The sequence below is a fragment of the Fukomys damarensis genome, unplaced genomic scaffold (genome assembly GCF_012274545.1).
Source record: "Fukomys damarensis isolate Sample0158 unplaced genomic scaffold, DMR_v1.0_HiC HiC_scaffold_39, whole genome shotgun sequence".
Taxonomy (NCBI): domain Eukaryota; kingdom Metazoa; phylum Chordata; class Mammalia; order Rodentia; family Bathyergidae; genus Fukomys; species Fukomys damarensis.
In genome coordinates this window covers 14,955,483-14,979,326 of record NW_022900951.1, presented here as the reverse complement: position 1 = coordinate 14,979,326, position 23,844 = coordinate 14,955,483, and the positions used below count along the sequence as shown (strand labels likewise).

General features: G+C 40.0%; 1 protein-coding gene across 3 annotated transcripts in view; it reads left to right on the top strand.

Annotated features, from left to right (window-relative positions):
- The window catches only part of Phka2 (phosphorylase kinase regulatory subunit alpha 2), a 69,665-nt gene that overhangs the window by 9,261 nt on the left and 36,560 nt on the right, over window positions 1-23,844 (top strand). For all 3 annotated transcript variants that reach the window (XM_010643657.2, XM_010643656.2, XM_033760207.1), the window contains exons 2-10: window positions 9,388-9,546; window positions 12,915-12,962; window positions 13,842-14,010; window positions 16,097-16,179; window positions 17,893-17,973; window positions 19,146-19,244; window positions 21,037-21,183; window positions 21,984-22,037; window positions 22,774-22,896. In XM_010643657.2, the coding sequence (XP_010641959.1) occupies window positions 9,388-9,546; window positions 12,915-12,962; window positions 13,842-14,010; window positions 16,097-16,179; window positions 17,893-17,973; window positions 19,146-19,244; window positions 21,037-21,183; window positions 21,984-22,037; window positions 22,774-22,896 (963 nt within the window). The remainder of the gene's footprint in view (window positions 1-9,387; window positions 9,547-12,914; window positions 12,963-13,841; window positions 14,011-16,096; window positions 16,180-17,892; window positions 17,974-19,145; window positions 19,245-21,036; window positions 21,184-21,983; window positions 22,038-22,773; window positions 22,897-23,844) is intronic.

The window sequence follows — 23,844 nt, the reverse complement described above, 5'->3', positions numbered from 1 at the left end:
CAAATTGTTAAATGTAAATGTTTTAGTGCTAACATCAAGCACATATGTATTTTGCCTTAATATTGCCTCAATTTTGCATTTCATTGAGGTAATTGCATTACCTCGCTTAATAACTTTAAATTAAGTGTTTTCACAGTGTCTAGTTCACCATGGTCATATAGACATTTGTTGTATTTGTTAGTATTCTTTCAATTGGAAAAGACAGAAACTTCAAATAGCCTTTAGGCACAAAAGAGAATTTATTGCTCAAGTAACTGAAAAGTCCAGGACATTGTTCTAGATTCAAGCATTGGTAGATTCAGAAACTCAAATGATAAAACTATGACTCTTCTTAGGGTTTGTGTTTAGCTGTCCCCCAAGCATCATACAGATGAGGTGGGACTTTCTTTTTCAGAGGTTGTTGAATCTGAAATGTGTGATGCTGGGGTTAAGGGCGTGTGATTACTAAACCACTACTGCACATGAGTGATTCTTTTGGTACCACCCAAATCCCGGTTGTCTAAATAAGATAAAAGGAGAAGAAAGATGCTGTTAAACTCTCTTCTTGTTGCCTTTGCTACCTTGTGTGCACCTTGTTGTTTCTCATATGTGATGCTCATTTGCCATCCCTGTTTTGGAGCAAGCCAACTATGAACTAAAACCTCTATAAACCATGAGCTAAATAAACTTTTTCCCCTTTAACTTTGGGTGTTTGGGTATTTTGTCTTAGCAATGAGAGAGAAGTAACTAACGCAGCTCTTTACATTGTTTGGCCCTGTTTGACTCTGAGTGACTTTATTCTCCAGCAGGCTCATCTTGTGTGTTGGCAGAAGTGACTCCTTGGCAGGTCCAAGTTCCAGTCTTCTAGGGTGGTAGCCTCTGCAGTAAGCAAGCTTTTTCTGTAGTGGCTTCAGTGAAAGCCTTGACGGAGAATGGCTCTCATTTGGTCCAGCTTGGCTATGTTTGCCTATGTCCAAACTGCCTGCATTAGTTAAGCTTGAGGCACATGTCCTGCCCTGAAGCTGCAGTCAAGGCCAGGCAGGATGCAGGCACTGATGGGGTCATCCCCACTAGAACCACACAGAGTCAGAGCAGCGAAAATCATAGGGCATTACCAAAAGGGAGAACAGGTACCATATAGGAAGAGGTGCCATTTCCATTGGGGCTTGGGGAGGGTCCAAGACAGGACACACTCTCCAGTCTGCTTTGAACTCTTCCTTTTCAAGAAAGGGAAATCAAGGCCTAGAGAAGTTAATTTGCCTAAGATCGCATAGCTAGCAAGTAGCAAAGCAGAGATTGGAACACAAGGATGTCTTACAATCTTAACTGCTTTTAATCACTATCATCCTCCTATGTGGAATGGACAGAGGGTGCTTCTGTCCAAAGAATACCAGAGTCAGAGCCTACATCACTTAAACCCTGTCTAAAATCAATCAATCACATCCCTCTTTCAGAGGACAGTTAGCTTCTTGAAGCAGCCAGTGGGCCTTCCCTTAAACATTCCTTAAACTAAACACCCATTTTCTTTCCCTGGTCCCATCAAACATGGCTCTGAGCCTCTTTATGGCCCTACACCCTCTTCTAGGTATGTTCTAGGTAGTGAATGAATGTCCCTTTTAAAACACAGTGTTCAGCTTTGACAAAATATACCAGATGTGCTCTGTCAAGCTGGCAATTCAGTGGGCCTCTATTTTCCCTTGTTCTGAAAACTTTTTTATTTTTTTGTGGTGCTGGGAATCAAACCCAGGGCCTCATATGCTAGGCAAGTGCTGTACCGCTGAGCTACCCCCTCTACTCCCTCTACTTCTGCTAATATAGCACTGACTCTGTGATATATCACACTCACGCTGTTAGTAGGTTGCTGTTAAAATCTGTAGTCAGTGTTGTATAGTTGAATTTTCTTGTACCTAAACGTTGGGGCAGGCTGTGGCTGGGTCACAGAGTAACTGCTGGGGCAGCAGGTGATTTAGAAAAGAGAGATGAGGCTCCATGTAAAGACTGGGAAGAGTCTTGGAGGTGGGAATGTATGTGTAAAGGGAGCTGAGTCAATTCAAGTGTGGGGGTAATAGCTAGTAAAATTAGTTCAGCAAACATTTATTAAGCATATGAGCCTGATAAATCTTCATTGGATTCCATCTAGTTTGTCGCAATCTGTTGTCCAAGTCCAGCAGCATTTTCCTGTTTCACTATTGGCTCAGCATCCCCATTGTAACCCCTCCACACCCCATCTCTCCCCTCGTTTGCACACAACCTTTACGGAGCAATGCAGGTTGCCATTTCAGCATCCCTGCCTTCTTCTATCGTTAAACTCTCCCCTCCCCACCGCTTGCATGGTGAATCATTTTTGTGTTGCTATCAGCCAAGAAGATTGTATAAGCACTATTTCTTGAGCTTGTATGAAGACTTAAGTTCTTTTCATTGGCAAGTAGAAAATTATAATGTTGAATATATGTTTAAAAGTACACACACATATCACCCTAGGGAGCTATGCACCCTGTCTTTTCTAGTCATCCTCTACTGTGCTCTCACTCCCACTGAAATTTAGTGCCTCAACTTCTGCCTCTTTAACCTTCACCTCTGTCTCGTGAGGTTATTGTTTTTTATTTCACCCATAACATATATGAGTTGAACAATAAGCCATTTACTAGGTTTGAAGCAGTTTCCCTGTTTTAACTGGTGAGTGAACTCAGGGCCTTCACACTGGGCTACATCCCAGTGATAAATAAATAAAATTTTTTATTTTTATTATTATTTTTTTGAAACGGTCTCACAAAATGGCAGAGTTTCCCAGGCTGGGCTCAAATTTGCAATCCTCCTGCCTCAGCCTCCCTGAGTGCTGGGACTACTTTTCGACCTTTAAAGCAAAAGTGAGAGTTTATCTTAAGGTAGAATCATTTCCAAGGTTCATGCCATGCATGTCTGATTTGCTTCTTCAGGTTTTCCTGGAGAAAGATTGAACAAAACAAGCTCTCTTAAATTGCAAACTACAGTGGACCCTTGACTCACGAACTTGATTGGTTCCTGAGGACTGGTTATAATTCAAATTAGTTATAAGTCAATACAGCTGGATGTTTACCTGGGTATACGCTATAGATAACAAGAGTTAAATGAATCTTCCATTAACCTAATTAACCCAAGTTGTTGTTCTAATGTCAGACCAGTCATGACTTGAGGGGCCACTGTACTTCCATTAGCTATGCAGAATACAGATACATTGATAGATAATAGTTACACTTTAAAAATATTTTGTTTTTTGTTTCAGTGCTGGGGATCAAACTGAAATCCCCTTGTGAGTGCTGTTTTACCACTGAACTACACTCCCAGCCCTTTTAAATTTTATTTTAAGATAGCATCTCGCTAAGTTGCCCAGGTTGGGCTTGAACTTTCAATCATCCTACCTCAGCCTCCCAGGCAGTTAGGATTATAGGCATGTGCAGCCACATCTGGCTCTTTTAAAGTATATTTCAAAAGTTATTTTGTGCTATAAATCAGAAAAAACATAACCTTTATTACACTTTTGTTCATTTATCTATTTATTACCAAACTAGGCCAGTACTTAGGCTAGGGTGTAAACAAAAAGACAGACTTTACCCTTAGGAAGTTTATTGTGTGAGTAATGCTTAAAATTGTACCAGAAAGATGTCCCACATTTGTAGATCAGAAGACTCAATATGGTTGAGAGGCAGTATTCTCCTAATGGTACAGGTTACAGATCAAGGTTCATTTTCTTAGGAATGTATGTCCATTTGTCCCAATATTATTTGTTAAAAAGGCTTGTCTCTCTCTTGTCTTTAGGTCTTTGTCAAGAATCAGTGTGCCACATTTGTATGGATCTATTTCTGGACTGTACTGTGATTTGTCCATCTATGTACTCATATCTCATAGATTAATACACACTTAGGATTGTAACATCTTCATAGTTAGCTGTCATGATTAGTTGTCTTTTTTCCCCTGCTAGGACACAGGCAATGTTTTAGATACAGGCTGTTTCTGGGAAGATAACACTGGGTAGAACCATATCTGAACAGAGATGGGCACAGGCATGGATGAGAAGTAAATATTTGATATAAGAAGCCACGGAGATTTTGGTGTTATTTGTTACCAGTCTAGGCCTTTGGGTCCTGATCTTTTTCTCATAATCAGAAGGCAACAAGAGTACCCTCCCTAGATCAGAAATAGAAGCGATGGAGAAGCTCAGAGGAGCAAATGAATGGCTAGAGCTAAAGGACAGTCTGCCCAACTCTTGGCCACTTGCCCTGGATGAGGACCACCTGCTTCGGGCTTCTTATCATAGAATTTAAGTCTATCATTGTCAGGGCAGCATGCAGCAGAGGTCCAAGTCTCAGCACAGGGCTGTGCTATCCCCACTGAGATTACCGTGATCCCTACTCCTTTATTATTCCTAGACATCCTTGTACTTGTCTCATCTTCCTTCATGACCTCGTATCTGGTCACCTCAGGGAGTGACTGTTGAGTGGGAAAATGGATATTATTACAGAACTTGCTGCTGTTAATTTAGCCATTATTCTTTAAGGCAAAGTGCACAGAGAATTTAGTAAAGTCAACCCGAAAAAGAAAATTTCTGAGTGAACAACATTCAGACTGGATCGAGAAGGGCAAGACCTGGGTTAGAGAAAGGGCGCAGACTTTCCAAGTGTTTGATTATTTGTTTGCTTCAAAAATATCAACTGGATAAAATATCTCAACTGATAATATTTACTATAAAGATAACAGAGGTAGGGGAGGAGATGGAAATGAAAAAAGAATTAAGATGTATTATGTACATGTACTAACTCCCCACAAGGATTATAATCATGGTGTACTGTGAACTTGTACTAATTTAAAAAAATTATAATGTTGTAGGAAATGCAAGTGCTAATTACTCTGATTTGACATGTTGTATACATGTATTGAATTATCACACTGTACCCATAAACATGTACAGTTATGTCAATTAGATGAAAATATAAATAGACAATAAAAAAGAAGGCACCCAGACTTAGTCTTTTCCTAATAAAAAGGGTACATTAAAGGGGGAGGGGAGGAGGGGGTGAAGGGAGGGCGGACAAGGGGTGGGAGGAGATGGAAATGAAAAAAGAATTAAGATGTATTATGTACATGTACTAACTCCCCACAAGGATTATAATCATGGTGTACTGTGAACTTGTACTAATTTAAAAAAATTATAATGTTGTAGGAAATGCAAGTGCTAATTACTCTGATTTGACATGTTGTATACATGTATTGAATTATCACACTGTACCCATAAACATGTACAGTTATGTCAATTAGATGAAAATATAAATAGACAATAAAAAAGAAGGCACCCAGACTTAGTCTTTTCCTAATAAAAAGGGTACATTAAAGGGGGAGGGGAGGAGGGGGTGAAGGGAGGGCAGGGACAAGGGGAAAAAATGAGAACCAAGACCTGTCATGTAAAGGTACATGATCCCAATAATGAATGTAACTGTACTGTATACCTAGAATGTACCAATGAACTCAATGAGGGAAGAAAAAATGGGTACATTGAGCTCACTTTCACATTCTTCCCCTAACCATGTATCTTCATATCATTTCCTGAAATTATTATAAGTATATGAAAAAAATAATATGAATGAAAGCTCTTCACATAAGTCAATAACACTAAATATAGTTAGCAGTTATTGATTGCTTATGTATGTCAGATACCGTCCAAAATGCTTGATACTTGTTAGCTCATTTAATTCTCACAAAGCACCAGGCATTGGTACAATCCCCATTTCACAGACTGAGATGCTGAAGTCATTTCCCCAAGGTCACTGCTGGCTGGTGATAGAGCTTTGAACAGTTTGTGCTCAGAGGCATAGCTAGAAATGGTGAACTGAACTAGTACCCAGTTTCAAAGAAACTAAAAATTAGCTTCCAGAAGGGCAAATCTAGTGCCCTAGCCCCCACCCCACACCAAATTTTGAATAGACACTTAAATTCAGTGATAGGGAAATAAAATCTTTAAAAATAAAGGTGGTGATATCACCTTATGTCCATCAAACTAACCAAAAATTTCAAATTTTGATAACTCACTGATAGGGATAAGGGGTATTTATTAAAAGTACATATGCATGTAACGTATCAACCCAGCAATCCCATTTGGGGATTCTATACCAAAAAAAGTAAAGGCACTATTGAAAAAGTATATTCAATAAGGATATTTATCGCAGCATTTTTGTAGTGGAAAAGAAAAATCCCTGGAAAAGAAATGAATACCCATCATAGGGGCAAATGACTGGATGCATTATGATGTGCATCATGGAATATTATGCTGCCTCTAAAGTGCCTGAGTTTGAGGTATACCACTTGGCTCGGGGGATCTTGTAAGGTTCTGTTGAATGAGAAGAGAAATGACAGGTGATCAGTGATCTTACAGTACTAATCATTAAAAACAGGGGCTGGGGATGTAGCTTAGTGACAGTGCCTGCCTGGCAAGCATGCGGCCCTGAGTTCAATTCCTGGTACCAAAACAAACAAGAAAAAATGGCAGCCCCCAATAAAACTTGTGCATTAATAGGAATTTATATATAAACATACACACATATCTGATTCAATATATGATGTCTAATTTTAGCAGCACAGAGAGGAAAACATGGCCAAAGGTTGTTACAAAGGCTGTGTTTATGGAAATTACTAAAATGAGGGAAGAAGGGAACGAGTAAAAAAGAAAAAAAAAAGACAGCTGAAAAAGACATGTATATGATGAAACCAGTTCTGCAATATTATTATATGCAGTATAATTATATTAGGTATAACTAATGTTTTTAAAGGATTAGAAAACAGCATATGGTTAAATTGATCATATCTGAAATCATAAGCTTATCCTAGACAAATTACCCACCTTCTTCCTAGGATCTGTGTTTGCCTGTGTGTATTTGTGTTTAGCTTGCAAAGTATAAACCAGAGACCCCAAAGCTCTAAAGGGATGGATATGCTGAGATGGTTCTCAAGAACTAGGGAGAGTTTAGTGATGCAGCACGATCCATCTCCAACTGGGGGAGGAACTCAAAGACAAAACCACTGGGTCATCTTTATTAGAAGGGGCAGCAGGCTGGAAGTGACAGAATATATGTCAGTCTATGGTCATTACACTTTTTATAAATCACATCAAAACGGAACTAGCCACATCTTCCAACATAATGCATTATGTTTTAATGCATTACAGATTTAAAGAGAGAAGCAAGTCATAAAACATTCATTTTTGCTGAGTGCAATAGCACCCCAATTCTACAAGGCTGGTGTATGCATAGTTGTGAATGTGGGATTCTCTTGAAACACCCAAACTGCTTCTCTGTAGTCTAGTCTTGAGTAGAATAAATGAATCCATTCAAACAGTTAAGGCCAAACTAAAGAATAAAAGAGCTGACTTTCATTTAACAGGACAGTGGCATTTCATAATCCAAACCACACTTGGCACTATGTACAAATGGCCATTGCTGTGTCACCAGAAGGTTATCTTTGTAGACTCACAGTTCATGAGAACACCAAGAAGGGGTTGAGTACTTACCGTGGATCTCCTGATGATTTCCTGACCCAGGTTTACCCAGCAGGCCTCAGAACAGATAAAGATACATATGTTATCTGTTGCTGGTGAATAGTGATTTTTAAAAAAAATTGGTAATCTACTATTGGAATAAGAATTATACTTTCACTCAGTCATTCCTAGACTTCAATTCTGGTTGCCTTTCATTCATAGTTTCTAGTTGTAGAATTATGTGAACACACTGAATGCAGCTGCCCCTGAGGGTAATATTGGGCGAGTTTTAGATGTTTTGTTGACAGCATAGGTTAGTTAAAAGAGAAAGTTAAATATTTAATTCCTTAGGTGGGACCACGTGAAATGACAGTTTGTTTTTTTTTTACCTAACAACCTTGGCAGTATCACTTTGAAAGTACCCAATGGAGTTTTTTATGAGCCTTCTTGTCAATTTTATGGTACCCTTTTGGGTAAAGGTTGTTTTGTTGTTATTATAATTTTGTCTTGTGGGTTTTTGAGGTTTTTTTTGGGGGGGGTGCTTGTTTTGTTTTGGTTTCTGCTTTATGGTGTCAGGGATCAAAGCCAGGGCCTTGTGCGTGCTAGAGAAATGCTCTACCACAAAGCTACACCCCTATCTCTATTAAGCAATGTGTCCTTTTGAGCTGGCAAGATTTTGATTGTTTCACTGCATTTTGTTAGTTACGTATTTCTTTGAATATTTTCAGGAAAAGTCAACAGAGGTTTTAATCTTTATGTCACTCATTTCTTATCTATCTTATTTCTAGGCTACTATTAGGACTGGCTTTTAAAAATTAATTGCTCATGGAGCAATTAATACTTATGTATGTCTCCTATTTAAAGTGTACAATTGAATGATTTTTAGTGTGTTCAGAGTTGTGCATCCATTACTGCAATCAGTTTTAGAGCATATCATCACCTCCAAAAAGCAAAGAAAAAAACCGATTAGCAGGCTCTCGCTTCCCCACTCCACCTCCACTCCCAGCCCTAGGAAACCACTGAGTGTATAGATTTGTATATTCTGGACATTTTCATATAAATGGAATCACTCAATATGTGGCCTTTGTGACTGGCTTCTTTCACTTAGCATAATGCTTTCAAGGTTCATCTATGTTATAATGTGTGTTAATATTTCCTTTCTACTGAAAAGTATTATACAAGCTGTATTTTGTTTATCTACTCATCAGTTGATGGATATGTGGCATATTTCTGCTTTGTAGTGTGTTTATAAATAATGCTGCTATGAACATTTTGTGTACAGTTTTTTATGTGAAGGTTTGGCTTTTTAGTGATTCGGCTGCTTTTTTAAATACCACTGGCATCACAGCTGTCCTTCTTCTGCTCAGCACTTTCTGCTTAGGCACATGAAATATCTGCATTGCAGATGAAACAGCAGAGGTCCAGATAGAGAAAGTGGCTTCTCTGGACACACGGGTCTAGAAAGTGGAGCACGGACCTGGGTCCTAGTCCGCTACTCCTAGATTCAGTTATTTATCAACTGATATTCAAACGTGAAGGCCAGAGAAGACCTAAAGCCCATTATGCACAGATTAGTGAAGCTTTGTAGGCTTTTCATGTTTGTTGTTTCTTCTCTTTTGTTATTTAAAACAATGTGGTCTGATCTGAAAGAGCAAGAACATCATAACCCTTGGAAGACTCCTTAGGCAATTTCTAGTCCCGTCTCATAATTGTACAGGTACGGAAAGAGGCACAGAGAAGTGACGTGACTACTCTGTCAAGATCACCCTGATAGTGGGAGACCAAGGATGAGAACTCTGGTCTCTCCACTCCTCGTTTCTGGTCCTTGTCTGTCCCCTTAGGTGAACATTCACTGCCGAGGAGCTGCGTGAAAGGTGATAAGCCATTTTGTGTCTTTTCTCTACTAGAACCCTGTCACGGGGCTACTGTCAGCCAGCCATGAACAGAAAGATGCCTGGGTGCGGGACAACATCTACAGCATCCTGGCTGTGTGGGGCCTGGGCATGGCCTACCGGAAGAATGCCGACCGTGATGAGGACAAGGCCAAGGCCTATGAGTTGGAACAGGTAATAGTGACTGATGGCTGTGCCTTGGCTGCTCAGCACCTGTTCCTTGAACTGGAAAATCCACAAGGAAGTAGCTGTAAGGGCAGAACACTTGGGGTACAGGCTTCTCCTGCAATTCTGCGATGGACTATTTGGAGAAAGCACGTGGATAGGCTTAACCTCACATCTATCTTTCTGTTTGATTTTTTTCCCCCTTCGATAAATGACAACATCAAAAATCATACCAGATGAGAGATGAAAGCATCCAAATTTGAAACCTCAAAGTGTCAGTTTGCCTAACTAGCTAGTGCAGGCTCTATCTTAAACAGGCTCTATCGATTTTAGACAGATTCTTATCAAGACATCATTGTAAACTATTATGATCATTTATGAAATGTCAGTACATCAGAGCTACACATTCCAAAGTATGTACTCCTTAGTTTTGAACCAAATGTTGCCTAATGTTTGTGTCTGTGTTATTCACCATATAGCATGAGCAAGTCTTTTTGTTGTTTCCCGAAATCAGAAACCAAAATACCCACCAAAGCAAAGATTTGCCATCGTTGAGTTTGTAAGAAAATATCCTTCCCTGAGACACAATAGATATTTCCCAAATGTCTTGAGCACTAACAATGATATAGGGAGCATTAAAATATAAAAGTGTAATTCTCTTGGCATGAGAGAGAGCTTTTGGGATTTACTTGTTTATTTGTGCTGTGGATTGAACCATGGGCCCCTTGAATGCTAAGCACTCACTCTACTCCTGAGCTATACCCCTACCTAGCCCTAGGATTTATCCTTAATTCGTACATTTCTGAATAGCCCTCATAGCCAGTGGATCATCAGGTCTGAGAAGATTCTTCCAGCACATTTGTATTTGTTTATAACAGTCAAAGTGGGCATGAATGACAGGCAGCATGAAGGAAGCTTTGACAGCTAAAAAACGAAGCTTATCTGTAGAAAGGAGATTTGGATTTGACCAGACATGCTGAGAGTGAGGTGGTGAAATCACCTAGTCTTGGAGGTGAGGCAATTTTCAAAAATGCTACAACATGTTCTGCCTCCTGCCTTGTAAGTTCAGGGTCCGGAGTTTGATCCCCAATACAAAAAAAAATTTCTACAGTATTGAATGCTCCTCTAAGAACATGGATGAGTTTTTATGTAAGAGATTCATTTGCTTACTAGTATAATAGTTTGCTGTTAATGTCTTTAAAATCTCTCATCATTCTTTTAAGACAAAATCAAGTAAAGCACTATTCACCCACACAGATACACACACACACACACACACACACACACACACACACACACACTACTGAGCTGCATTAAAATTGACTAGATTTACTGCTCCTTGACAAACAATAATGAGACACAAACAGGCCACATTGTATCACATTTAATGCCTTTTACTATTTGATGAGTGTGGTTAATTAAACTAAAGACTTCTTCCTTGGTTATGAAAAGCAACACAGGGACTATCCCTGACCCCCACCCATATTGAAAATCCTTGTATGCTTGCTATGTGATTTGCTCCCCCATTTGACTCCCATTTAATCAATGTCACCTGGGTGACTGTACTTTTACTCTTACTGGTTGGTCATGGTTTGGCCCCACCTCATGCCCACCTTGTAATTTTCCATTGGGTCTTACAGTTTTGTCCTACCTTTGTACCCGCCTCACCACATGGCTTGGCTGTATAAAACATCTTGGAGAAGTGGCGTGAGTGGGCAACCCACTTTCCAGTCCCCCTTGTGTCTCTCTTAGACAGAAGCTTTCTTTCTTTCAATAAATTTCCTACTCTGAAAGAAATAATGAAAAATAAAAGACAGACAACACAGGGATCTTCCAGTGAAACTCAATAGGGATCCTACTGCATTTTGGAGTCAGGCAGTACAGTCTATCATTGTGTGAGACTATGCCATGCATTGTGGGATATTTAGGGTCTCTGGTTTCTTCTCTCTAAATGCCAGCAGCCTTCACCACTCTCACTGTGACTGTTAAAGTGCCTCCACACCCACATTTCCAGATGCTTTCCCACTTCTGGTGGATGGCAGTGTCACCTCCAGTTGGGAACCACTGTACTTCTTCCTAGTGGAAAATAACTTTATTTGAAGGCAAGTTAATTGACAAATGTTTATGCTGTATACATTGTAGGAAATATTAATTATAATTATTCTAATTTTACCTCCTCATTATGAGGTAGCATTTTCTGCCCCAACAGAGCTTATGACATAAAGTGATGCTATATTCTAGAATCATACAATTTTAGAAGTAGAAGGATCTGATGGGCAATTCACTCCAGAGTTTTCACTGGTGACAAACTTTCAGGGCCTTTTATAATGTCTTCCCCTCTCTCTTACAGAAGATTGTTTCCATGCCCCGGGGTGGAAACTTCTTTCCACCAGGCTGTTTTGACCACGAAAATATCCCACTCACCAGACACTTATTTTATAGAATTTTGAACAAGGCATGTTCAGATCAGTGTTTAAATGAGCCTTAGCTGTGGAGGAAATGGAAGGCAGCACAGTGTGCTAGTTAAAACCTCAAACTTGCTGGGGACATAGCTCAGTGGTAGGTATTTGCTTTGCATGTGCAATGCCCAGGATTCAATCACCAGTACAAGAATAAAAGCACGAACTCTGGCATCTGAATCTGACTGCCTGGGCATTGTCCTTGCCCCACCCCATGTCAGCTGGGAGACTTGAGCAGGGTTGCTTCACTTTGTTCAGCCTCGGGTTCCTCATCTCTAGAGTGGGGAAATAATGCTTCCTATCTCATCAAGTTGGTGCAAGAATTTCAGATAATCCAAGTAAAGTGTTTTTGCAAAACACCTGGATATAGTTTCTAATTGACTAATGATTATTTTGTATTAATAATGATGATAATAATAATTGGTTGCAATGCATCATATTATTAAGAAACCTTGGCTGCCACTTGCATTTTGTAAGGACTTTACTCAATAGTGCAGTAATGTGTCACAAATGGCCCTTTTGGCAAAACATCATTACTTTTGAGCAGGCGTGGTGAGCTGAATTCATTCTTATAACAAAAATAAATTACTAAAAATGTGACATAAAGCTCCAAAGTACTAGGCTTATAAAAATTGTGTTGCTGAAATACCTGTAGGGTGTCACTGAGTTTCAGAGCCTGAAGATGCCATCCGAGCAAGCTTTTTATTTGAGATAAATTGCTTTGTCAAGATTTTTCTTCATAATAGAACAGAGAAGTAGCAGTAATGCGACCAAGGAGAATATTCATATATGCTTGGAATTGGCCTTTTCAGAAAAGGTACCAAGCAGCACTGGTTTATTGTCTATTTGGAGGTAAGGAGATATTTTTTGGGAGCAAGGAACCCAAGTCTTGTTATTGATACCACTTTATTTCCACAGAACGTGGTAAAGCTAATGCGAGGCCTCCTCCAGTGCATGATGCGACAGGTAGGTGACAAACACAAGCTTGCAGAGCTTCAGAGTGAGTATTTCATGTCATTTTAATTGTAACAATTAACATGCTTAATGTGTTTTGAACTTTTCTTAAGAGAAAGAAAAACTGAAAATATTTTGCTTATTTTCTCTTTCTGAATTTTCTTTGATAATTTTATTATACTATAGAACCATGGTCACAAAGTGTGTTGTTTCTGAGAATCTCTTTTGAACAGTTAGCACGTGTGTGAGCCAGACATGGTGGCACACACCTGTAATCCCAGTACTTGGGAGGCTGAGGCAGGAGGATCACCATGAGTTTGAGACCAGCCTGGGGTACATAGTGAGTTCAAGGCCAGCCTGAGCTACACAATACATAGTGAGACCTTGTCTCAAAAAAATTGTTAGTGTAAAACAAAGAACATGTCTTTTAAAAAAATTAAGAAAGTAGTCTTCAAAGGTCACTTGTAGAAAGCCATATACTATTGTTTTTTTTTTCAAGTTTATAAAAGGGTATGTTTTCCTTAGAGATGAAGTGCTTGAAGTTTTTAAGACTTGACATTGCTATTTGCTGGTATTTTCAATGAGGGGTAAAAAAACCAATTCAATGAGCACATGCTGTATTAGAATATTATATTAGAATCTGCACTAATTCAAAGGTGAATGTGATGCAGCCTCCATCCTCAGTTAGCATGTTCAAAGACATGGTTGCTCTTTTCCTTTCCATGTTAAGAAACAAAAAGTTGACATTTAAACAGCCCCTGTATGTACTGCTCACTAGCAGCTTCCTCCTGTCCCTCAGGCTCCCAGAGGTAGCAGATAAGCATTCTAGAGTCAGGTGACTGGCCCTCGATCCTGTGAAGCTATGTAGAGCCTTTTTGCCCTCTCCCTCAGGTGGACAAAGTGGAAAAGTTCAAGCATACTCAGAGTACCAAGGACAGCCTGCACGCCAAGTACAACACTGCCACATGCAGCACCGTGGTGGGTGATGACCAGTGGGGCCACCTCCAGGTGGATGCCACCTCCCTATTCCTGCTCTTCCTGGCCCAGATGACTGCGTCAGGTGAGCCAGGGCCATTGAGCCCATTATCCAGAAAGGGACTGGGGAGGGGGACGATGTCTTAGTCCATTTGTGCTACTATAACAAAATACCCAAGACTGGGAAGCCATCATGGCTTCCCATCATCTGGGAAGCCAAGAGGAGCCATCATGGCCCAGTCACTTCATCTAGGCCCTACCTCTTAATATCAGCATATTGGCAACACTCGTTATTGGAGGGGACACATTCAAATCATAGTAATCTGTATTGTAAATAAGCAGTTTATGCAAAGGAGGGGCATGTTTCTCTGTGATGCCACATGGATTTGTGTCTACAATAGCACAGTAAATGCATTGATTTGATCTGTTACCTGTGGACAAGACCCTCGGCCTCCATCCAGGCACTTTGAGGAGAGGGCTGTTGAACCAGCCGTTAGCTTCCTTCCTATGCTCTGACTTAGTTCCTGGAGTGACCTCAGGCAGTTCAGAATATCTGCAAAAAGACTCATAAATGTTCTTTGACTTTTCTCCTCCAAGATTAGCATCATGTCCTGTCAGCTGTCCCACTCACTACTCTGCTCACCCTCTCTGGACACATCCTCACTTATCAAAGTTATATTTAAACACCATGTGCTCAAAGTGAGCTGACCAGCCTACCGTGCCCCTGTTGTGTGAGGCAGCTCACACCTCGTAGGTGGTCAATGTCATTCCTGGTTAGGCCAGAGCTGCTGGTTTCTATGGCAGCCAGGATGCTAGACCTCCCAAGCCCCAGATTGTAGCCATCTTTGTGTATCAAGTGGGCTCTCGCCTATGAGGGCACAGATGCTCCCCAGGTTCAGGCATGTAGCCTGTCTCGGGGCACTCGTCAGAAGTCTAGCAAACTGACACCCTCAGGCTCCTGTTCATTTCAGACAGCAAGTATGAAACTAGAACCATCCTGGAAATCAGCAGTAGCATCAGTATGGCTTTGTGAATAAAGCATGCATTTATAAGAAGTGCTTTTTGACTATGAAAATTACTAGCAGCTCAATACAGATATTTTGGAAAATTTTTTACCTCAAATTTTCATTTGTATGTGTCTCTTGCAGGTTTTTTCTGTGCCTTTTTACATATTAATGCCACATTGTATGCAGTCTTTTTGTTTCATAAAATATAGTTTGTATCTCAGTCAAGACAGTATACCTTTATAAAGCATTTCCCCCAAATCTTATAAGCTTTCCATAAACATTATTTTAGTAACTTTATTAATGGATATACCATAATCACTTTAATTATTCCTTTGTATGTTTTTTTGCTATTATAACTAATGTTGCAATACCAATTTGGACTGCATCTCTACTTCCTTTTGATGTCATTCAAAGGCTGCACATATATATTGTTAAATCATTTTCAGTCACGCAAGTTGATTCTAATTAAACTTCTAAACAAGCTTTCTAGCTAAACTTCTTTATTGTTATAGGAGTAGGTATCTCATTGTATCCATGTCTACTTTAAAAATGTATGTATGGCTGGGGATTTAGCTCAGTGGTGCTGCCGCCTGCCTCGCCAATGCAAGGTCCTGAGTTCAATCCCCGGTACCAAAAAAAAAAGTATGTGTTTGTCATAACCAACTGCATTTTCAGGGGCCAAGCAAAAACCAGCTTCCTGTTTCAGTGAGTAGATGTAGCCCTTTGGGCAGGTCCTGGAAGCTGGGTTTTCAGTGGAGCAGGGGAGAGTTGGGGCTTCACGTTTGCTATCTGCACTGGGAAAAAATAACCACACTTTTCCCTGGCTCATGCAGGGATAAGGACAGTGTCACTGGTTCTTTTGGGCTACAGTCTTTGCATTGTTGCAACCGTCTCTGCACAAATGCATATACCAGAGACCCCCATACCTGCTCTTCAACTCTTTTTCTCCATAGGCACACACTCAAAGATGGAGCCATTCTTCCCTTCTTTCCTTCCCCCTCACATTTTTTCCTTTCTCCTTCTGAGAGTAGATATTAATTTTATCACTTACTTCAGAATTAATTTTTGGCATTCTAAAGAAAAATGAAGGAGAAAGGATTTACTTCCTAGTATGGCAGTTCTCTTCACAACATAACTTCTTAACCTCATTTTTTTCTTTACTAGGCTTACGTATTATCTTCACACTTGATGAGGTGGCCTTCATACAGAATCTTGTCTTTTACATAGAAGCTGCATATAAAGTTGCTGTAAGTATCAATGCTGGTTGCTTTTTTTCAGTGTGACAGACATAAAAAAAATCATATAATTTGTTAGTTTTTCAGGTGTGACAAAATCAGAGAAAAACAATTTAGAAGAAGAAAGATTTATTTTGGCTCACAGTTTCAGGGGTTTCAGTCCATGGTTGGCCAGCTCCCTTGCTTTTAGGCCTATGATGAGCAGAAACATGGTGGAAGGACATAGTAGAGGAAGTCTGCCTATCTCATGGCAGCCAAGAAACAGAGAAAGAAGGAAAGAGCCAGAGAAGAAGAAGCCAGGGACAAGACATAACCCCATGACCCACTCCCTTCATGAAGGCTCCACCTCCTAAATTTCTGTCAACTCCCTAAAATGCTATCAGATCATGATTGCAACACTCCACCGATGAAGTTAGCCCTCATGATACAATCACTTTCTGAAGGCCTAGCCTCTGAACATATGAGACTTTGGGGTGACATTTTAGATCTAAATCATATAGTTACTTGAGAGCTAGGCTATTTGGGGATAACCAGAAGGTTAGCAAGACTAGAGCCAAAAGACTGTTACTGCGACACAGTGCATATTGTGAGGGATTGTTTTTGAAATGTACCACATGCTATGTCTAAATCCATTATGTGTATCTTAAATAAGAACCTAAAATGTCCCACAGTAGGTGTATAGGCCAGCCTGAATTGGGCTGAAGAGTTGGCAGGTAGCATTGGCACCCTGGTAGAAGGTGAAGTACAGGAGGCTGATCAAAGCAGTCTTTGAGGATCAGTCATACAGCTGCAGGGTTGGAGTAAAGATGGACTGGAGCAAAGGAAGATCCAGATGTGAGGAATACTGAAAGGAACATGCCTAGGCCCAGCTACAAGGCCTGCTCACAGGTCAAGGTCGAACATGGCTCTAGCATGTTTGAGTTTCAATGCTCACATTTTGCAAGCACTCTTATTTGGCAATTGAAAAGTAAAAACTGACATTTTGGCATTGATCCTGTTCTATTCAGTTGCAACCTTTCACTGGTACACAAAGCATTTCACAACAGTATCCATTACTTAGATTTTTAAATGAAGATATGAATCACTGAAATTAGGTACACAATTTCAGTCACTGTAGTTAGATACACAAGTATCAAGTCCTCTTGTGTGACAGTATTCTGAGCCAATGCACATTAATTAATTTTTGCATACTTATGTGTGTTCAGTGTTCTGCGTCTCACTTTTGACTTTGGCTCCACTTACTTCCTGAGCATTTTTCAGGCTCAAGAGGTAAAGCTAACTATAAGATTTAAATGGGTTTGTTGGCTTCAACTATTTATAATTCATGTATTAAAGCTTTTCTATTCCATCTTACAATTTATTATAAATTCCAAGGCATTAGCTAAATAAATGGGTAGCGCTTTATTTGATTTCAAGCTAAATAAAATATTGTGTTCTCTACTAATCAAGAGTTCCTTATAAATTAATAGCTTTTAGAAATAAGAAATTCGAGAGTATTCTTGTATATACTTTTGTTCTACTTGAGTACTTTCTTTTGAAATTCTGCACAGAGGTCATGTGAACTGAAGTTTAAGACTGGAATGTGAGTATATAAAATCATGAAGTATTCAAGAAGTTGTACTCATGTTTCAGTATGCTCACGGCAACAGAAAGGAATCATGTTTTCATGGCATTTCTTGTATACCTCTTTATCCCTTTCTGATGACAACTTTTTTCCCCCCTCAGGACTATGGAATGTGGGAACGTGGTGATAAGACTAATCAAGGCATTCCAGAATTGAATGCAAGCTCTGTGGGAATGGCCAAGGTGACAGTGGTCCAGTTCCTTCTCTGTGTTTTTACTGCTTTGCTTAAGGTCTCTTCAGATTTGGGTTTAATCTGATTAACACATTTTTCAAAAGCCAGTGGTAAGGATGTGAAATTCAAAGGCACATATACCCCAGCCAAATGAAATTATAGGTCAAGGAAGTCAGCTTCCTATGCTGAAATCTGCATGTGGCCAAAAATAAATGACCACTGTCCCTGTCATCTATTGTGATCACAAATCAAAACTCTTGCGGTTGTTTAAGAAGCTGCAGGCGCGATGTCCAGCCTTCCTTTCTGGGTCATACAGAGGGCTGAAGCATATGAATACTTTGTAGGTCAGGCTCACAAGTTCAAGCCTACAAGTCCAGGCTAGTCACTATAACTAGTGAGACTGACCAGGTAGAAAGATCAGAGGGAGAAGGGGTTACTGAGGGATACTGGGAACTTTCCATAATGGTGTTCCAGCTCAGACTCATTTAGGAAATATTCTTCAAGCTGGGTTCAGTGGCATGGGCCTGTAGTCCCAACTCCTCAGGAGATTGAGGTAGCAGGATCACTTAAGCCCAGGTATTCAGAGAAAACTAGGTAACATAGTGAAATTGTCACAACAAAAACAGAAGAAAAAAAGTGGAGGAAGAGGAAAAAGAGAGGAAGAAAATACTCTTAAAGCCAAACAGAGGGTACATGTGGAGTAGATTTATTCTATGGACCATCAGTTTGTATCTTGCCATTCACATTGTCCTGTACCTCCTTCCCTTCCTCCTGCTCAAAACTAAAATAGATTTTTTGGGACAAAGTGAAGGCTCCAGAGCCACAATTTTTAAAGCACATAAAATAGGTGGAAGAAAAACTGATCATAAATTTAGTGCCGTAGACACATGATGTTATGAACTCGTTAATATTTCATTTTTTGGCAGAATACTAATTTTATTTTGGGAAATATTTTCCTATTTTCTCTTTCTTATCACTGGAGTGAACAACAATAAACAGGAAATCCAATCCTCTGAAAATGAGGATAGAACATGACTATCGGGCCCTTTGGCTGGATTTTACACATTTGCTTCATTGCCTTTGGGAAAACATATATACTAGATTGCTTAGTGAAAAAAGAGTGCCAGATATTGGAGTGTATGTTTATTAGAAAGAAAAAGTAATTTACACCTCTATTTGTAGGCAGCACTTGAGGCAATTGATGAACTGGACCTTTTTGGAGTTTATGGAGGACGAAAGTCAGTGATCCATGTCCTGCCTGATGAGGTTGAGCACTGCCAGGTAACAGCTTAGGCTCTTGCATTCCAGAGAGAAGGAAAAAGAATTGTGGAGGCGAGAGCCTGCACTCCTGTTCAGAGTCCCCACCTTTCTGTTTTGCTGACCCTTGACTACTTTGAGCTTAAGTTTCTTCTTCCATAAAATGGGTATACTGAGACCTTCCACTCCTGCCTCATAGGATAATTGTAAGGATTAGAGAAAATCAAATTAGACCGTTTGTCCAAGCCCTGAGTAGCGAGAAAGTACTATGCAGACACAAGACACAATAATCCTAAGTATTTGGAAACAACAATCAGATGAACCTTGTTTTGCTGGAGGCAAAATCTGTTTTATGCTTTTCGAACACATAAGTGGTTTTCTTTCGGGTCATTTCTTAATGCCCCCAAGTTGAATGACTAGCATACACTAGCTCGCTTGGTGGGGGGTGTAAGGGAAAGAATGGGGGGGGAGATAAAATGGGGGAAATGGCAAATTAATAGAAACTCTCTGAAATACAGATCACAGAAGGGAGTGATTGATGCAGATTAGGGGATTCCATTACGCAGATAGTGAGTCACCAATTGCTAGTCAATCAATAAACTATTAGGGCCCACTAAGGCTAAAGAGAATCAGATACCTAAAAATTTATAAATGGAGAGCTTATGGTAGGAGCTTGTTTCCTGGTAGAGAAAGCTTAGGGAGAAGTGACTACAGCCATACACCTCATAATGGTACTTTGGTCAATGAGTGACCACATATACTATGGTGGCTATCCCATAGAGTCTAGGTGTGTAATAGACTATACCAACTCTAAGGTCTGTGTAAATACACTCTCTGATGTTCACACAATGATGTAATCACTTAATGTCATAAGTAGTCCTTAAAGGAGAATCTCATATTTCTTTGGTATAGTTTAATGCTCATATGCTGGTGTTTTATTAGATGTGAGGTCAAGTGGAAAAACATGAGCTTTGTAGCCAGCAGAGTCTGGGCTAAAATCTTACCTTGGTCACATGCTAGCTACAAGCCCCTGGGCATGAGTCTATATATCTCAGAGTCTCAGAGTCCTTCTGAGTAAATTGGACATAATATCCTCATTCCTTTCTCAATATGGAAGATTTAATGAGCTTATGTTTGCAAGGATCTAGCCTCATGTTTGTACATGTTAGATCTCAGCATTAACACTTTTCCATTCCCAAATGTTTCCTATAATTTCAACTTCCTTTCAAGTTCCCAGTGCCTAATCCAGCCACCTTATAGTTGAGGCCATATTGTAGTGCATCTAAGTAATCCTGGAAAGATTCTTGGACTAAACTAATTCTGTTGTTTACCATTTTACCTGAACATTTGTGAGATTTTCTAGATTTGACTCCTTCTCTAAGTGGTTTCTGGGTCACCCAACCCTACTGATCCCATTGCCAGCCACCTCTCTGTGATGGCACCTTATGTATATTCTTTTATGGTCTCTTGTGGACACCTTAGCCTGTAGCCACAGGTAGCCCTGAAGTTCTACCCCAACATGTCCTAAAGGTCTGGCCTCATCAACAGAGCACATGAAGGAATGGAGTCAAGTGGTTAACAGCCCAGGGTTCAGGCTATACCATACCCCAGCCCCCTTCTTCTGCACCAAGGAATAGGGAGCATTGACCAGGTAGACAAAATTAGCCAGCAGGGGCATGTTGGTAGAGCAAAGCTCTAATGCAAATTGGCAAACTCATTTGAATGTTCCCTTAAGGCTAAGGTCATGGTCTTTAAATACTGCAACTGACTATTAATTCTTTTCCAAGCCAAACCACCTCTTTATTTTTTATTTTAGTCTATTCTGTTTTCTATGCTACCAAGAGCATCAACATCTAAAGAGATAGACGCCGGACTTCTTTCTATCATTTCTTTCCCGGCCTTTGCAGTGGAAGATGTAAACCTTGTGAATGTGACCAAAAGTGAAATTATTTCCAAGCTCCAGGTAAGCATTGGTCACACTAGTATCCTTCTACCCTGCGTTAAATGCCAGATTCACATGATGACATGGAGCATATCACTTGTGAAGTTAATGGCTTGGATTATCTTAGTTGTCTCATGAAGTAGCTAGCTGAAAAGCTGAGCCTACAAGTGAAAAAATGAAGTCTCAGAGTGATTAAGTGACTTAGTTCTCTTTGTAAGTAGCAGCACTTACACTTAAGCTGGAACGCCAATTCTTACTAGTATCCTATTTCCAGGGTAGGACTACTTAACCATTTAAAGATCACAGATTCTTTTGAGTATTTTTGAGTCACTGCCAGGAAAAAAAAATGCACAGGTCCCAATATCTTTAAACTTTACATGCGATTTCAAGGGACTTGGTAATCCCAAAGTTAAATTGTTTTTTAACTGTTTGCTTTGCAGGGAAGTGCAACAACTGTGACACATCCCAGTAAACACTTTAGTGGATTCTCCAAATGTGAGGGTCCCTTTGCCTCTCTGTGTGATATCCTGTATCAGAATGAAAAAAATTAGCCATTCACTGAACTCTTAGCAATTACTCTTGCAGCCCCAATATGCCAATGAGATGTTTCAGCATTCCCTTCCAAGTACTAATCAAGCCTGAATTTACTTTGCTTACTACTTTAAAAGTAATTCTTTATACTAACAGCAAAAATCATTTAGTACATGTTGTATTATTAAAAGAGTCATAGGAGAGAGAGGGAAGGACTGACTTGAACTAAAATTACAAATCAAAGAAATTCTTCTGATCTCATCAAATGTACTTTATTTCTACCTTACTAGGGACGTTATGGATGCTGTCGCTTCCTCCGGGATGGTTATAAAACCCCAAGAGAGGTTGTATTTAAATGTTGTTTTTTATGAATCCTTAATTTCTTCATATCTGTTGCTACTGCATTGTTTTGCTTCTATTGATTATAATTATATGTTGGAATATTGAAAAGAGAAATATTAATTTTGGAGTCAGCAAGCCTAGAGTTAGGCAGTAGAATAGTAAGAATATCAGGAGGACAGAAAGCTGGTAGTTTAAAGCCAGCTTGTAGATAAGGACAGACAGTTCTATGGTTCATACGGTTTTTGTAAAGACCATCCATGGGCTCTTCCTTAGGTTTCTTTGTCACAATGACTAATAAGATGATATAAATAAAACATCAAGCCAGGCATGGTGGTAAATGCCTGTAATCCCAGCTCTTGGGAGGCTGAGGCAGGAGGATTGCTGTGAGTTGGAGGCCAGCCTCAGCTACATAGTGAGTTCAAGACCAGCCTGAACTATAGAGTGAGACCCTGTCTCAAAATAAAATGAATTAAATTAAATGACAGATCATCTGCCAAGCATTGTGATAGGCAATTTGGTGTTAACTTGTTAGAGAAGACACTTTAGTGTAATAAACTACCAAGGAGTCTTGTGTACATTTTTAAACCGATTCACTTTCTAAAATCTTACCATAACAACTGCCCAAAATAGCATCTCCCTGTTGAGGTCAGACAAGAAAGGGAAACCCAGTGGGGCACAGTGCTAATGTGCGTATAATCTGACACCACCTTAAAAAATGTTTCACATATTTGATTCCAGGACCCAAACCGATTACATTATGACCCTGCTGAACTCAAGCTCTTTGAAAACATTGAATGTGAGTGGCCTGTGTTCTGGACTTATTTCATCATTGATGGAGTCTTCAGTGGGGATCCTGTTCAGGTGAGAAAATGTTGGGTGGTGTGCTGATGGTTAATAAAATGTAAGAGTGTGCAAGAAATCAGGCCATTGCTTCAGTTTTCTGTTGCCGCTTGACAGACTTTCCTAAAATTTAGTGAATGAAAGCAACAACTCTTAATTTTTTGTTCATGATCCTGCAGTTTCGGCAGGGCCCAGTAAGGACAGATGGTCTCTGTTTTTACTTGTGTCCACTGGATGGTTCCTTGGGGCTGGAGGATCTATTTCCAAAACAGCCTTACTCACTTGGCTAGTGAGTTGATAGTGGGAGCTCAGCTGGGCTCTTGGTGGGGGCCTTGGTCCTCTACATGGCTAACTTGGGCTTCCCACAACATTGGAGTCTGTGAGACTTTAAACATTTTACATGATGTTTGTCTTCCTCCCAGAAAGCAAAAGCAGGAGTTTCTATCCTTTCTTAAGTCTTAGGTCTAGAACTGGCCAAGTATCACTGTCACCTTATTTTATTAGAGAAAATGCTATCCCATATTCAGTGGGGAGGAGACTAGACAGAGAATTTCATTGTTCCTATTATTCTTTCAAAATCAGCCAGTGGTTCTACTGTTTTTATCTCTAGTTTAGAGGTGTGCTCAGATAGTACCATATATTTAACATACTGGCCTCCTAACTTGTCTCCCAACTTTAGGCTTGCTCCCTGTTGTTTCTGTTCACAGTGATTATCTCGGGTCTTAAGTCTTCTGTCTTTTTTATCATGGTACTGAAAGGTTTCAAAAGGATTGATTTTGAATTTCAACGGTGAGCAGGTTTAACCATTACGTAGAGAGGAAGCTAAGGAGCCGGGCGTGGTGGTGCATGCCTGTGATCCCAGCACTCGGAGGCTGAGGCAGGAGGATTGCTGTGAGTTCGAGACCAGCCTGGGCTACATAGTTCCAGGTCAGTCTCAACTACACAGTGAGACCCTGTCTCAAAAAACCA